The 17,194-nt window shown below is 39.2% G+C and overlaps 1 protein-coding gene across 21 annotated transcripts in view; it reads left to right on the forward strand.

Annotated features, from left to right (window-relative positions):
* Nucleotides 1-235: 235 nt before the first annotated feature.
* ppip5k1b (diphosphoinositol pentakisphosphate kinase 1b) overlaps nucleotides 236-17,194 on the forward strand; it is a 57,212-nt gene continuing 40,253 nt past the window's right edge. For 20 of the 21 annotated variants that reach the window (XR_001658821.1, XM_016661475.1, XM_016661482.1 and 17 more), the window contains exons 1-9: nucleotides 236-446; nucleotides 8,940-9,409; nucleotides 11,021-11,216; nucleotides 11,814-11,904; nucleotides 12,494-12,579; nucleotides 13,495-13,649; nucleotides 14,083-14,184; nucleotides 14,856-15,017; nucleotides 15,490-15,611. Coding sequence is in view for 20 of the 21 variants with exons in the window: in XM_016661475.1 (XP_016516961.1) it covers nucleotides 9,233-9,409; nucleotides 11,021-11,216; nucleotides 11,814-11,904; nucleotides 12,494-12,579; nucleotides 13,495-13,649; nucleotides 14,083-14,184; nucleotides 14,856-15,017; nucleotides 15,490-15,611 (1,091 nt within the window). In the remaining variant the exon portion in view is untranslated. Of the gene's footprint in view, nucleotides 447-5,784; nucleotides 5,929-8,939; nucleotides 9,410-11,020; nucleotides 11,217-11,813; nucleotides 11,905-12,493; nucleotides 12,580-13,494; nucleotides 13,650-14,082; nucleotides 14,185-14,855; nucleotides 15,018-15,489; nucleotides 15,612-17,194 lie in introns of those variants that run through there. The other variant, XM_016661476.1, reaches the window with a different exon arrangement.

Raw genomic sequence — 17,194 nt, forward strand, 5'->3', positions numbered from 1 at the left:
AAACCTTCTACTTTTGAAAATCAGACATTTCTGGGTTTTCTTCTATCTACATTGGCCCTAATACGTAGTCGTCTTCACACTCAGTTAAACATGCTTAATTAATTCAGACAATATTTCACTATTTCACCAGAGCGGATACAGTATCTTTGAAGCGCGGTGCTGTAATGCAGCCAGATGACCGCTAGATGGCGGTCACGGCGCTGATTTAACAAAACGTTATCTCGGCTGTGGGGGGAGAGAAGAAGGGGAAGGAAGCAGCTCACAGCGGCAACAGACAAGCAACGACGGCGGTGACCGGACATGAACTTTAGCGAGGAGCCTACAACTTTACTCGGAGTTTAGAGAGGCAGACGACGGAGGCAGCAGCAGTCGCTTCACTTCGCCTCTACTCAGTCAGGGGAAACAAGGAAGTGAGGAGCAGGCAAACTCCCAGTTGTTTTCCGCCGGTGAGTCTCTGTTATTTAAAGGCTTTGTGTGCTCTCCTCATGGTAAAAGGCTTCAGGTTCTGAAAGGGAAACTGTGCTTTATTTACTGTGCAGGAGAGAAGAGACAAAGGCAGACCACCCTGTTAGTGTTTCTTAACCGTAGCGTATCTACCTGGAGTTAAGAGAAAGTGAGCAGTTCGGATTTATTAAGTTTGGGGGTTTTTGGACCCATTCATTGCCTTTTGAAGCCCTCTGAGTGGTGACTAGAAACAAGCAGCTGGACACCTGTAATGTTGGGCTCTGACATAAATGGAGGATTGGTTTCAAAGACAGTGAACAGATGGACACATCGATGCTGAGTTGGTTGCTTCCTAACAACACGTAACGTGGGCAGAGCAAAGCGAAGCGTTCCAGTTTTAATACGTTTGGAAGATTTTTTTTAATTATTATTTTATTATGTGGAAGTATTTTTTCAACATCTGTGTTGCCTTTAGTTTAAAAATGATTGGTAGTAGAGGCACTGAGGACGTTTTCAGCTGTAATTTCTATATGTAAATGTTGTTTCTCAGTATATAAAACCTTGCATCCAGAGGCGGTTCTTGCATGATTGGTGTCCTGGGTGAGCCTCTCTTTCTGTCAGTGGATTCCCAGAATTTCAAGACAGTGTCTACATATCACTTTTTAGTGTTTTGCAAGTAGTACAAAGGTTTCATAAATCAAAAGATGTGGTTTTTAAAAATATTTTATATATTTATTTTCAGTGTATGGAAATCCAGTGGAAGTCTTTTCAGTCTCATAGTGATGGTCAAATGTAGTTCACACTCCTTCAATAAAATACCCATTTAATTTAGCGTCACATAAACTGAGAATGACGTCACACATTTATAAACATTCATGAACAGTTTTTGTTATGTTTTATTTTGTCTTAGGATTCTTCCTGGAATGAAAGACACATCACACACATCGGCAACTAGCCGTATTTTTGAATTTCAAGTGGAACATTATAAAAAAAAAAACGTGATTGCTTTGAGATGCACCAATAACAACTTTGAGGTCAATTTCCCAAACTGAACTTTTTCTCTCTCTCTCTCTCTCTCTCTCTCTCTCTCTTTTAATGCTTTAACCCTTCGGTATAGATTTCGGTATTTATATGAGGAGCAGAGGCGGTAGAGCAGTCACTGTAAAACATTTCTGAATGGAAAAAAAAAATTACAAAATGTAAACTTTAGTCTGTGGTTAGCATCTTGTATTTGCAAGCTGCATTACGCAAACGGCAGTTTTGTGTGTATATCCTGCAGAATGTTTAAAAAAGTCTAGCAACATTTTCAAATTAAGCTGGTAAAGCATAAGTTTGAGCAGTTTTGCTGTAAACTTGTTCAGACTTCTTATCTGCTGAAAGTCTTGCTCTCTCTCCCTTTCTTGCAGCTTGTAATGAATGTTTTTCTTTCAGTTCTTTGTGGTTTTCCTTCAGTTTGCTTCTTACATCTCAACAACTTCCACACCAAAAAGGTAGCGCTCTGCATTGTTCACATACTGATTAAAAAAAAAATGTCGTTTTGACATCAGCTTGAACCCACCAGTCGTCGTTTCTCAATACATCTAAAAACATTATAATAATTTTGATCCAAGATTTTTATTTTTTTATTCTGAATTGTGTTCAGTTTGGGACCAAATAGTATTAAAACACTATTTCTCTATTTTTGGCAGTTGTATTGCCAGTAGCATGTCATTATCATAAAACTGTCACCTTTGAACCTTCTGTGTATTTATCTTTTTTTTTTTTTTAAAGATTAGTTTGTCCTCTACTCTGCCTTACATAATCTTCATATAAATGCTTGGAATGCATAAACACTGCAAGGTTTTTAGTTGTCAGCTTAAAAGGTTTTATAAACACTCCTGAGATTTTATCTTGTATATTTTGATGACAGTGAAATAATACAACAAAAAAAAAAAAAAAAACACATTACTGTGTTTCTGGCCACCTATTTTCTTAGCGGCTTAATTCATATATAGGAGAAGACGTCTGTTTGGCTGATGTTTGCATCCTGATAACTAGTGTGTTATCTTTTCTGTACTGATATTTTCATGGAGTTTGCCCACTGGATTTCATTTTCCACTGCATCTAATTATTAACTGCTTTTCTAATAAATGGGTTAACAGCTTGAGACGAGAATAAGAAACATCTGCTGTTTTTCTTTTTATATCAACAACCTTTTTTTCTTTTTTAATAATTTTATATACGTTTGTGCTTCTCTGCTCAAGACATGACCTCAGTTACTTCCAGACGTACACCACGGTTTATGGTCCCCGGCTGATGGGGATGGGAGCTAATGGCCGACTCCTCCCAGTTGTAACCGCCACATTAGCGCGATGTGGCAGACGGTCTCAAAAGTTAAAAGCTTTTTTTTTGTTTTGTTTTGTAACCAGTGTCGTTTTGTAACCAGTGTCGTCTTGTGACGGAGACACCGAAGCGTCCTCGGACCAACAGGTGGCAGCTGATGTCACTCATCAGCTCCTGCTAATTTATCCATGGGTGATTAAAAAGGGTTTTGTTTTTCACAGGGACCAATCTGCCTGGCAGAGGAGAGCCGTAATAAAAGTGATTTCTCTCTGGGGGCTTCTTTCTTTCTTTCTTTCTTTTTTCTCGTCTCATTAGGAAGAACTAAGTTTTTTATGACTTGCGTCGAGCTAACCGGTGTCAAGATGTTAGCGTCTGTTAATTTGCGAACACGGTTCGTGTTGGTGGATATAAAGCAGTTATTTTGTTGTATGGATGTGAACTAAGATACGTTAATGCCTTTAAATGCTTACACACAACGTTTACAATATTCCCACTGTTAAATATTTAAGCTTCAAAGCCATGAAGTGCGTTCTGTTTGCTTTCGTAAAGCGATATAATAACACCGAGGGCGCAGTGTGACACTGTTCTCAGCTGTGTTCACACTGAACATCTGAAGAATATGCAGAACAGACGGTCCAAACTTTCTCCATCGGTACTGTTTACTCATGTAGTGAACTGCTGGAAATGCTTTGCTGGATATCTCCTCGTGTCGTGGGAAATGATTCAAAGAAAGCTTGGGGAAAGTGAGCAGCGGGATGGACAGTCATGCATGAAAGATGCAGAAATTACCTTGCAGTCCTGACAGAACTTGCAGATTCTGTCTGCTCACACAGCAGACGAACAGCTCACTTGTGTGTTTTAACGTCAGAAAAAAGCAACACCTTTGCAGGGGAAGTTTTCACGGAGTCAGTCATGTATGTCAGTGCTGTATTATTTAGTAATTTAAGATGTTTACAAACATCGTAAAGATACAAGTATCTTTCCGGTGTAAACATAAAGACTGTACTGACTAGGGATGTATCCAAGGATGCACAGATGTATAAATTTGGACTGATATGTGATATTAATACTGCTCTTATGGCCGATAAGCAATATTTACCAATATTTCATATTATACATATTTTACTACGCTTTTGAAACCTTTACAAAACAACCACACCGCTGACTTCACCACTGTTATTTCCTCTCACCTGTGCTTCCATCACTCTGTAGCCTTTAGCATTCTCGGTAATGTCATTTGTGACATTTGTTTTTGGTGAGGCATGGCTTTTTTGCACAATTATTATAATAAGTTCAACCCATCACTTCCGTCGATCAGAAGTGATCGATGCCTGGTTTTCCAACCGTATGGCCAGATGGAGATTGAAAGTGGAGCGGCAAAAGCAAATGAGATGGATTAGCAGTGGTTGGCAACAACTGATGGTGTCATCCAGGACATGTTGCTGTGAAATATAATCTGTTGACCTGAAATCAAGCTCTTGGCATGTCATGACAGTCATGAGTCTTCAGTCAGAGATTCTTCTGATTTGTTACAGGACTGACTGCAACCTGAGATCCTTCCTGTCCACAGCATCTTTGAAGCTAATTGGATGACATGAGTTATGACACCATTTAATTTCCCTTTGAGATGAATGAAGTATTGAATTGAATTGAATTGTGAGCATCTGCTGCCATGACTCACTGTCCAACCAGTGAAACTCTACATTGGCATGAAACTTGCAAGTTCTTAACACTTGAAATATACTAGCCAACAATTACTACACTCCAAACATACCTTTTCAATCTCAATATCGCATATGCGGTAATAGAATAATTATATATGGTGCCAATGTGGTATTGACTTCTGTTTCAAACTTTCTATTACTTCTAAACTCTTCCTCGATTTCTGTCTCGGTAGTTGACGACTAGGATGTCTGAAGGAACAGACTTGTGGTTTTACATGTATACACAACAGAAAACAATTTTTTGGACTGATTTGTTAAGACTCAAGTCCTGGTGTGTTACTGACTTTAGTCTGGTGTTTACTGTTTCAGAAGGAGGAATTTCTAGCAGCCAACAATCCGGTTGAACCAAAAAAATACTCTGCTCTCTGCATTCACTTCTGTGGGTCAACTATTGATGCTTAGATTTTTCTCTTGGATATTTGCAAAGCTTCTGAAGGAACCCAAATGTGTGATGTTTGCGGTAGTAGCTTTGCCTTCACCGTACCGTACCTTCGTCCTATGGACTTAGAGCTGAAGGCAGGCCAGAAATGGTGCAGTACTGGTCCTGCGACAAGGAAAACTGAAAAAATAGTGTCGCAAATGGACACATGCCAAGCTGCTGAGTGGAAACAAGGCAATGTAGAATCAGACATTTTCTTCCAGGTATTTTGATCCTACAAATTAGGTTTCTAGATAGTGTATATGGTCCTGCACTGTTTTGTCAGTATGTCATGCACTGAAGTAATAAAATCAGTCCTTCCATATTACATTTAGTCCTGAAACGGAACTAGCCATTGCACTTCAGTGTGTGTAAAGTATACCCAAGTGTTTTGGTAGGAGCGGTGATGAGGCACGAGCAAATGAAAGCTGAGACACTTCCTGCCTTGTTCGCTATTCTAATGATGAGAATAGCTAAATGGTTTTTCATTGGGTGGTTGTTCTGCCCGCTTTTCCAGCGTATACCGTTGGATCTGCTTGGTTTAGTTAAGTCCGACTCAGGATTCACATCACATCAAGCTTAGGGTTATGTCATTTACGAGTTTATCTCTGTCAGTGTTCAGTGACCCCAGTCCCGCAAGAAGGATCTGTGCTTTAGTGCAACCTGTCATTGCCTGAGAGGTTAGCGGTGATGAGTTATGTTTTGGAGGCGGGTGGTGGGGGCGCGCGTCGATGGGACCCATCACACTCCAAGATTGGGCTCCACCTCCTAGTTCCTGTCCTGCAGAGGACACGGTTATTTCTGGGTGTCAAGGTTAGGCCAGAGTGGCATGCGGGACCCAGACGAGGTATGTCCGGGCAGAAAGTTCAGAACACGAGAGAGGATTGAGTCAACTCTTCAGCTGCCAGAATCCTTAACTGGTCCTGTGAAGTTATCTCCATGTACTGTATGCGAGTGGAAAGGAATTATTACTCTGCTTTTGCTGGTCTGCTGTGGCAGGAGTCTTCACCAGAGTGGATGGTAGGTGTTAGAAAAATGATACTTATTTAACTTTACCACGTTGGAATCAGCTCAGTCACAAGGGAACATGTAAGCAATTAAAGTTTCATTGATCTGAATAGGATTGTACCGCAGTTAAGAGGTTCCCACGCTCAGTCTTAATGTCCCGGGAATCTTTCCTGATTGTTTACAGTTGCATACTCCTCGCAATGGATCTTTCAAAGGGCAACTCGAACTGAACCTTGCATCAAAATGTCTTGGACACGAGTGTGTGTGTGTGTGTGTGTCTGTGTGTGTGTAATATAATTTGGCAGCTAAGCATTTCAGTTTCTTTTTTAGTTGTTCTATTGGATCAGTTCCCATCTGTGTGTGTGACTGTATGTATATGGGTCTTGCATGTCTTGTTCTTGCACTTGGGGCTTTGTAATCTTTTCCCATTTTCTTTCCTATTGGAGATAAGTGTAGCTAGCTAAATATTATTGTAGTATTTTGTTTCAAACCAGAATTCTGCTCATGTTATCAAACACTCAGATAATGAGCAGACATTTTTACAAAACATCAAACTAAAATGGGTTCAGATTGGGTTGGAATGTGTTCAATGGTTCCTAATAGTAAAATTATAAGTTAAAACACTTTTTTCTTTTGTGACATAAATCAGATGAATAGAACAAGAAGTCCCATTTTTATGTGGAGACAATGGCACAATGAAGACAGTCGTCACAAAGACTGGATGTTTCTCTAAAGTTGTTGAAAAGAAAACTGGTTAGAAAGCCATCAGCAATGATTGATGATCTGCAGGGATTTCCAGCTATTACTTTTTCTCCTTGATTTCTTGTATTCCCAGAATGTGCTAAGCTAAGGACTCTGTTAGGAAGACAGGATTCCCGGCTCCTTGGAGGAGGATGTGTTATGGTCTGATGTAACCAAACCACTCCCTAAGGTTTGGGGAGCAATGCTAGAAGAACACCATAGCAACAGTGAAATAAAGCACCAGTAGCATCTAGATATAAATCTAGATATAAATCTGAAAGGAAATTTGTGTGGTGTCTGGTGAAGAGTCATGGGATGTTGAGGCTGTTGGAATAATGCAGGCAAAATGTGACATTTAATTGATGGACTTCCTGGTGACTCCATCTAGGAGGGAAAAGTAGGTTAGGAGCATAAATTAACAAACATAACAGTCTTAAAAGTAGTGGCTTCTCAGATGGACACTAGAGTTATGTGTTGCAATATAATATACACACACGACTTAACCAGAGGACATACTGACTCTGGCTGGAATCTTGTCGTTTTGGACAGTCTTTAGAAACCGAATGTGACTCAGACGGAGTAAAAGATGTTCTGTCATATTGAATAGTGATAGAATGTGGTTAAGATCAAGACTGAGAAACCTGATTTGAATTTACTTTTGTCTCAAAACTCAGTTTATAAATAATATATGATTAGCTCCTGCACTGATAGCCGAGGTTTTAAGAGACAGTGGATAATTAAAATAGTTTTTATTTTTACAACCCCTTGCTCTACTTGTGTGACCACATTTTAGCTTGTGTAAACCTTTTGATAAACCATTTGTGTCTGTAAACATAATGTAACTATTTTTTTCTGTTGTAGATCTAAAAAAAAAAAAAAAAACTTAGTTTTTTCCAAAAGCATATCAAATCTGCATAATCTTACATCAACTCATAACATTGCAAACGGTGTGAAAGACCTTCCAACTATGGGAAAGAAATCAGCTGGTAAAATGTCTAATTCTTCATGCTTCAGATGTCCCAGGTTCAGCACAGCTGATTCAAATGGCTGAATTACCTCCTCTGCATTACTATGAAGATCTGCAGAGGCGTCATAGTAACCCATTCATTTGAAAAAGACGTGATAAACAAAGGGCAACATCTATAACAGACAGGAGACGGTCCCTTGAAAACTGACATTTGACATCAACTATTGCCTCATTTCCACTGAGCAGCATGGGTTGGTGTGGTTCGGTACGTGACTTTATCTGTTTCCATTGTGAAATTGGGAAGAAAAGATGGTTCTGGGTAGGACACACTCTTAGCAAACCACCAACCAACATCGCCAGACACTCTTAGGCAAATGAAAGAGAGGCTGTTCAAGAAAGACCTGATGATGGGGGACGGCAGTGGCGCAGAGGAAAAGCGAGCCATCGGTTCACAGACATCTCAGTCCTCTACGTGGCCATCACAGGTTCAGGTCCCGGCCTGTTGACCTTTGCCGCATGTCTTCTCCCTTTCTCACAACCTACTTTCTGTCAATTCACTGTCAAATAAAAGTAATTAGAGACAGATGTCAAAAAATAAAAGAAAGAATGGCCCAGGACAGAAAACTCTGAAGATCTATCTTTGGTGGCCCAAGGATGAAGGTCAAAATGAATAAATGATTGTAAAAGCAGCCATACAGCCGACACATCACGCATCATTCCTGGGCCTCCTTCTGTTGTAGGTCCATAGGACAGTGGTGTGGTATGGATAGGTCACACAACACAGTTGATTCATTGGAGGGCAGAAAAAGCTAGATGATTGCAACAAGTACAAGACATATTAGTGTGTCCCCTTTGTCATCGCACTAGCATGGCGCAGCATTTGGCGTTTAGGTTTAACCCCCGGCTGCCTAGTGAAAGTCCAACTGGCGGAGGAAACGCTGTCGTAAATACGTCAAACCATAACATAGAGTACCCAACTTCACCATACCGCTCAGTGGAAGAGAGGTGTTTGTATGCCTTAAGTTCTTGAAGGTAATTTGTCTGTTAAGACAATTGTGTTTCATTGTAGTCAGAATTTTGATCAATTGGAATAAACCTTTTCCAGATGCCAGTAGTTTTTCTGACTTTTTTTTTTTTTTTTTTTTGGGAGAAACTGGGTTTCTTTTGTTCTGCTGATCTTACACCATTGGTATTCATTTCCCAAATAAAACGTGTATCAACACAGTGGTTTATAAGCTATTTGCTTAGCTGAATTGTGTTGACCTAGTTTCTTAACAGGTTTGTTTTTCTTCTTTTTTGTCTTTTTGTCCTGCAGCACAAGATTATATGGTGAGCAAATGTTGACACATGGGACAAGGAGTTTCTAGGCTGAAATACCCTTCCATCTACCTCAGCAGCTCTCGCTTTATACTCGATTTACCTCAGCCTGTGTCGTGTTGAGTCCACCAACATCAGCGACCTCGGAAGAGGCCGGCGGATCACTTTTTGCTTCGTCAGCAGATCTCTCCAGTATCAGCCAACCAGCCGCCTTCAACGCTACCATCATTAGCTGAACCCCTTGGTGAGGGAGGGTCCTCCTGAAGGAGTCATGTTTCGCCCGGGTTTGTGATGTCCGAGCCCTGCAACGGACCCGGACCAGTTGAAGAACAGGGGTGGATTCGTCGAGACGTGCCCCGCTTTGTGATTGGCTGTGAAGAGGATGAGCAAGACATGGGCCAAATGGAGGCTGGCATGAAGAACGAGATGCTTCGTCAGGACGACATGGAGGTATATGAAAATGAATCGGTAAGTGAGAGAAGTGAATGACATCACGTTGCTGCCTGGTAACAACCAAAGGGGTTTTGGAAAAGAGCCAGTCATATCCTGGCAAAAGGAATCAATCAAGTTTGTTCTTATAGCACATTTCAGCAGTAAGCTGCTTTACGTAATAAAAACACAAAATTACTAAGTTATAAAGAAAACCCCATACAGTCAACAACTGAACGAACATTACATTTTGATGAGTGCCATCACCAAAATCATACATATCAAATAAGAGAGCAATGAAGTTTTTAAAAATCAACAGAAGAAGAGTAACATTCAAACAGGGGAATAGATGAAGAATTGGAAACAAGATTTAAAACCTGGCTTGGGAACAGAGATGGATAATTGTAAGACAGAAGGGCTGTTTGTGGTAATTTCACTCGGTTACTCTTAAACACCAAGTTTTCTTTCAGCATATTGACTTTCTGAACCCGAGTAGCTGAATCCCGTCAACAACAAACAGCACTAATAAAAAGTTTGGATCAGCTACGGTTAGAATGGTGACATTTTCAGGCCTACTGAAAGAATAGCGGCTTAGTTAATGATGTGATAACCTAATCTCCATCTTCCAGGAGCTGTGAGACAGAGGAGTTTGTTCATCTTAGAGAAAATGGCAAAATAGATCATAATTTCCTCGATAGTTTGCCTTCAGAAAATGGTCACATCTTGTGACACAACCCACTAAGGGGTTTGCCGTAGTGGCTCCACACACTACCAGACTTTTCACCATAATCAACAGGCTGTTGTGTGCAAAATGAAGCAGTGACAGCTGTCATGTTGTCGAGTCTCTCTTGTACCATCTGGGTCCTCTCCTTTCCTCCACTGCATTTCCATTCGCCGCAGTTGCAGCAGCAACATTCAGAATTGGACACATTTATTAGCAACACTGTGAAATAAAAGGAGGGATTGTGCTACAGCCAGTAAAGTCTGTTTATGCAATGAAGAAAAATTATAAATAAAATGCACACACACCACAAGTCTGCATTTGTGACGGCCTTTTCCTGACATCACTGGAAAAAGAACCATTTTGTCTGCAAAGGGAGGCTACGTAGTGATGCAACATTTAGATTCAGTTCTGTTTATATGTATATAAACCATGTTAAAGGTCTCATGTGTAACAGTAACTGCCATCTGGTGGCCATGTTGGATATAGCAACCGTTTAAAATTAACTTTCATCCGCCATTATCTTAAAAAAATCTGAAATATCAAATTTGGCTAAAACTATCCGACCTTTTCTGTTTCCTTTCATTATGAGGTCAATTAATAAACCTCCGCAAACTCTTGGATTAAGTAAAAATAACGGAATCCTCAAAAAAAAGTTTCTCATTTTTCTTTAATTGCCTTCTAAAAGATAGTTGCATGCCTGCTTTTGACGGCCATTTTCCCATTTATTAAAAGCTACGTTTGTTCTAGGTTAATGAACATAAGATAGATTTTACAATTTCATAAACAGCTTAACAGTAGATGTTTTTAATACATATTTATTACTGTCATACATAGTATCTTAAACAAAGTTGTTAACCAGTTGAAATAAAGCCATGAATAAGCAACACTTCCTGATTTGCATCGCCTACCCTTGTCCCTTCCACCAGTCGTCAGAGCGACAGATCGTTGTGGGCATATGTGCCATGATGAAGAAGTCCAAGTCGAAGCCCATGATTCAGATCCTGGAGAGACTCTGTAAATTTGACTACATCGATGTCGTCATCTTCCCTGAGGAGGTGATCCTGGAGGAGCCTGTGGAGAAATGGCCACTCTGTGACTGCCTCATCTCCTTCCACTCCAAAGGTGAACTCTGCATTTCCATTACAGGTGGCTGAGTGAAAACGTTGGTGTTTAAACAACTATGTGCAGTTTTTTGTGCTTCCTCTGACTTTACTTTAAACATCTCCCTGACACTAATCCAGTCTTCCAGTTTCATCCTATTTTTACTTCCATACTTTTCATGGCGATCTCTGCGTTTTGATAAATGAGTTTATCTTAAGAGTTTCAAGTCTGATTAATTCCCAGACGACGGTAACAATCTACAACTCATGTTGCAGTCAGTTTGTCACATGCAGTGTTTTTCCGCTCTATTTTTAAAAACGTTAGCTGACGGAGATCAGGGAACACGATCGTCTGCAGATGCAGTTTTTCCAGGAAAGGGAGAAGGCGATGTTTACCCAAAACCTCTTCAGGACTCGTACGACCAGAACGACAGAAACGCAGTGCAATTATCTCTATGAATCACTTGTTGCTTGTTCTGGAAAAAAAGGCTGATTTACGCAACAAAAAGCAGTTTGAGTCTCTCTAGAAAAAAGAAAAAAATGCTGTTTTTTATTTTTAGTAAATCCTTGTTATGTCAATTCAAGTTTATCTAAAATGTGACATTCTTTTGCTTTCCAGGTTTTCCTCTTGACAAAGCTGTGGAATATGCTAAGCTCAGGAATCCAATGCTCATCAATGATCTCAACATGCAGTATTTCATTCAAGACAGGTGAGAGGCTCAAAAACGAGAAAAAATAAACTACTTTTAATACATGTGTGATGGGACTTTGATCACAGCAACAGCAGGAATATAGCAGGTTGTTTTTTTTGTTTTTGTTTTTTTTTTCAAAAACAAATGTGAATAAACAAGACAGGCTTCATGAATTCTACCACAAAAATCTGTCAAATCAGTCGTGTTAAAATTCTAATTATTTCCAAAACTTGTCTTAACCCTTTACTTCAAGCCTCTTTTTTAATGTTTTAATGTTTAAAGTTTTAATGTCAGTAAAGCTTAACAAGAAGTTATTTCATCTGACAGTTAAATTTGGAGATTTCATTATTTTTTTCTAATTTGCAGTTTTTGGTCAAATAAAAAACAACAAAAAAGTTTTTTTCTTGTCCGGTTCTGGCTTGTAGTTAGGAAATCTTTTCCCAGTCTTAGTAATGAGCTGTTCTTGAGAAAATCGCATAATTGCTGTTTTTACAGACTTTCCCTTTATTGTCTTCAACTTCCTGCTCTTGGTAACACAGAGGATCACTATGAATGTTGCACAAATTCACTGTATTGTGGTTGTCTGTGATATTATTACCGATGTTAGGAGGGAAGTGTATCGCATCCTTCAGGAAGAGGGCATCGACCTGCCTCGCTACGGCGTGTTAAACAGAGACCCTGACAATCCTGAAGGTGAGAACATCGTCGTCTTTTAAAAAAATAATAAGTGTTAGTGAAATGATGCAGATTGTTTATGCAGATTAGCAGGAAAGAAATAAATGAGTTTGTGCCAAAAAGTCTACAGCAAGATCTGCTTTAAAGAGGCAGTATTATGTAAAATAAGCTTTTTTAAGTTTAACTTCATGTTATTCCCTCATCAAAAACATACCTGGAGTTTTACCTCGACTCTTTCATCCTTATTTGAGAAATCTTTTAATCTCCATGGCAACCATTCAGCTATACAAAATGCCTGGGTGGATCTAGCTCCGCCTTCGAGGATGAAGCTCCTCCTCTGAGCTGCAGTTTCCAAGTTTCCGCTTCACAGAGCAGCTCTCTCCTTCAACTCCCACACTCAGCTCCTTCAGACTAGCCAGCAGCAATTAGCAAACACCTGGTGGAACTTGCGCTCATCATAGAAACTACTTCTCAGTGAAACGCTGGTAAAAACGTTGTTAAAGGGTTAATAGAGGAGCCATGTTGGGATGACTTCCTGTAGGTGGAGTTTCAGAAAGAACAGGAGTTTCTTAAAGAGACAGAGGCCCAGTTTTAAGATGCTAAATTACAAAGTAAAATTTCTTTTAAGTCATATTTGACAGCATTTGTATAACTGAAGGTAACATAGTTGCTTGATCGTTATATAAAATGGCACTATACATAACACTGCCCCCTTAAATTAAAGTTGATATTTTTAGATTTGCTTAGTTACTAAGGGTTCATCATGTAATAGTCAGTTTGTCAGTTTGTAACTAAATATAGAAAAATCTGTTGTTTCTAACAAATCCACATTTTCTCATGTTATTATTTGCCGTTTTCACTGTTTCTTCATGCGTTCACTGGTAAAGGCTTCCTGTTGAACTGCTTTTAAACACAGCCGCTCACTTTGTGCAGAGTGCAACCTGGTGGAGGGGGAGGACCATGTGGAGGTGAACGGGGAGGTGTTCCCTAAGCCCTTTGTGGAGAAGCCTGTGTGTGCAGAGGACCACAACGTCTACATCTACTACCCAACGTCTGCAGGGGGAGGCAGCCAGAGGCTCTTCAGAAAGGTAGCTGCTGTCAGCCTTCTCCATTGATCTAATTCTCTGTTTTAAGATTTGATTTTTGGAAAATGTGGATTTTATATTTTTGTCTCTCACCAATGCACTTCTGGGGGTTTCAGAGCGATGTAAACCCACACAAGAACTACCATCTTGTTTTACAGCTGCTATTTATTTCAACTTTGATTTCTGGTCAACTGACAGAAAAAAATGTTGAAATAAAAGCAGTTTAAACAATATTTCTGCCATTTGTAAAGGTTTGTTTTAAAGAAAAAAGTTTGATGTTAGTTGTGCTTTCTTTTAATTAGCTTCCTTGGTTGATAGCTCTTGTGCTCTGTTCTGTTACACCTGCGTGCTATTGACCCAAGCGACTTCTATAAAACAACATTTGAGGTTTTCTATTTTTGTATGGCCTGTGTTTATCGCTATATTTTTATTTTAGATTGGAAGTCGCAGCAGTGTCTATTCCCCAGAGAGCAACGTGCGAAAAACTGGATCGTACATTTACGAGGAGTTCATGCCGACTGATGGCACCGATGTGAAGGTACTGTGTGGACACCAGCCTGCCTTTTGATTTTGATGTGAAGGGCAGAATGGGTTTGTATGGAGATAAATTAGGTCCAAAAATCTTACTGATGAAAATATTTTAATCTGAAAAAAAATATTTTAAACTGGGAAAAAAAAAAAATTTTTTTTTGAAAGTGCAAGGTAATATGTCAACTGAAAAATTTATCAAATAAAAAAATTTGAATTTGATAAAATAAAATTGAACTGGAAAAAAGAAATTTGAAAATAAAAAATAACTTTAAAACTACAAAAATAAAAAATGATTCAAAACAAAACTATCTTTTTTTTTCTCCAAATTCATTTTAAAATTTCAGATTATTTTTTTTTTCAGTTTCAAACATCGGGCCCTGCTAGGTGTGGGGGCGGGGCTTCAGATGACATCATGACTGAAAGCAGCTGGACAAAACATTCCTCTGTTGCATTCAGAACTGTGGGAAATTAGAAATATCTTTATAACATCACCAGTATTCTTTGCTATAATATAAAATTCTTCATAACGTAAGTGAAGCAGCTCAAAAAGATATTGGCGCCTATTTAGCTCCATACTCAATAAGCTTGTAAGTACATATGTATTATAATTGTGGGGTGGGGGAGGTTTTAGATATTGTAAGTGATTTTCTTCCTGCATCCTTCACCCGATGGTGTCAGGTTTACACGGTGGGCCCAGATTACGCCCACGCCGAGGCCAGGAAGTCTCCAGCCCTGGACGGTAAGGTGGAGCGAGACAGCGAGGGCAAGGAGATCCGCTACCCCGTCATGCTGACCGCCATGGAGAAACTGGTGGCCCGCAAGGTCTGCCTTGCCTTCAAGGTACCTGGAAATTATTCAGCACTTTTCTATTTATTTATTTACTTACTTATTTTTAATTTAACTCAGAACTTCCTGTAAACTTATTTTTGAACATCAACAAATCTGAGTTTGTAGGTGAAACTCTGTAAAGTGGAAGCTATTGAACTGATTTGTTAAACTTTGTTGAGCACTTTGAAGCAAATTTGCTTTGTAAAAAATGTATGCCAATAAGAATATGCTTTAATTTTTACAAAGAGATTTTAGACACATCTCACATTTACGCAGAAGTCGCATCAGATGTTCTGTTTATTCCAGATCCTTTGGATTCTCTTGTTTCTTTTCCTCCTTATTTTTGGTCTAAACTCCAATTGCTGCTGTTTATAAAGTTGTTGTTTTTTTACAGTTCCTTTTTGTTCAACATGCCAGTCAGTTATAATATAGACATGTTTAAGAAATAAAAAGTTAATGCATAGATGCGTTTTGTTTTTCAAAGCAAACCGTGTGTGGCTTCGATCTGCTGCGAGCCAACGGCCATTCCTACGTCTGTGACGTGAACGGCTTCAGCTTTGTGAAAAACTCCATGAAGTACTACGACGACTGTGCCAAAGTCCTGGGGTAGGTGGCGCTGCGCTCAATAGTGACTCTTGGTCAGATGAAATACAATAAAATAATCCTTTATTAGCCTCACAAGTGGGGTATAAAAGAGTAACAGAAACGAAAAACGGAATAAAAAAACAGGACATTGTGGGAAAAAAAATCACCCAGTGACGTTCGGTGAGGTTCATAACTGGTGATTCACTGACTTAATCATAATCAGATTTACAAATGTAGACCCCCTGCATGATATTGTTTATGGAAATTTTGCACATCTCCACAACGCTGGAGCTGGTCCATGATGACGGTTGAGGCTCTGCCTCAGTCTGCAAACACCATACAAGCTAAACTAGAAAAGTAAATATGAAAATATCATTATAGATGCAAAATATGTATATATAAATATATATACACACAAAGATACATTTACAAAACGCATGCACATGCTCTCATTTATATACATCCACAAATAAATAAAAGTCTTGTTTTATTTATTTATTATTACAGTTGCATTTAGGCCTGTTACAGTAATAAATTAAGTAATTAACTCTTGGAGCTTCATTACATCAATCAATCAATCAATCAAATTTTATTTGTATAGCACATTTCAGCAGCAAGGCATTTCAAAGTGCTTTACATAATTAAAATAAAAACAGCATGTGAGAAAGAGTTAAAAAAAAACATCATTAAAACGCAGACATTGAGAAAGAAATAAAAAGCTGTCTCCAACCCTTTTGACTTTAGTCAAACGCCGTTTGGCAAGGACTTTAACCTCTCGGACTTTAGTCAAAACACCATTTGACAAGGACTTTAACCTCTCGGAAACAGTGAGAAAGAGAAATAAAAAGATAAAAAGAAAAGATAAAAACATCAAATACATTGAAGACATCAAAACCTTCACTCTAATCCTAATTTAGCCATAAGCAACTCTAAACAGGTGGGTTTTAAGTTGAGATTTAAAGACACCCAGTGTTTCAGCTGTTTTACAGTTTTCTGGAAGTTTGTTCCAAATCCATGGTGCATAGAAGCTGAATGCTGCTTCTCCTCGTTTGGTTCTGGTTCTGGGGATGCAAAGCAGACCAGAACCAGAAGACCTGAAGGGTCTAGACGGTTGGTACAGCAATGACAGGTCTTTAATGTATTGTGGTGCTAAACCGTTCAGTGATTTATAAACTAACAACAGTATTTTAAAGTCTATTTTTTGAGCTACAGGGAGCCGGTGAAGGGACTTTAAAACTGGTGTTATGTGCTCTATCTTCCTGGTTTTAGTGAGAACGCGAGCAGCAGCGTTCTGGATCAGCTGCAGCTGTTTGATTGATTTATTAGTCAGACCTGTGAAGACGCTGTTGCAGTAATCAATGCGACTAAAGATAAACACATGGATGAGTTTCTCTAGATCGCGCTGAGACATCAGTCCTCTAATCCTGGAGATGTTCTTCAGGTGATAGAAGGCCGACTTTGTGACTGTCTTAATGTGGCTCTGAATGTTCAGGTCAGAGTCCATCACTACTCCCAGGTTTCGGGCTGATCGCTGGTTTTTAGTTGTAATAACTGAAGCTGAGCATTGACTCAAGGTCAAATGGGCTAGTTCTCAGAGGTCAAGA

This window comes from Poecilia formosa, unplaced genomic scaffold (assembly GCF_000485575.1).
Source record: "Poecilia formosa unplaced genomic scaffold, Poecilia_formosa-5.1.2 Scaffold330, whole genome shotgun sequence".
NCBI lineage: Eukaryota > Metazoa > Chordata > Actinopteri > Cyprinodontiformes > Poeciliidae > Poecilia > Poecilia formosa.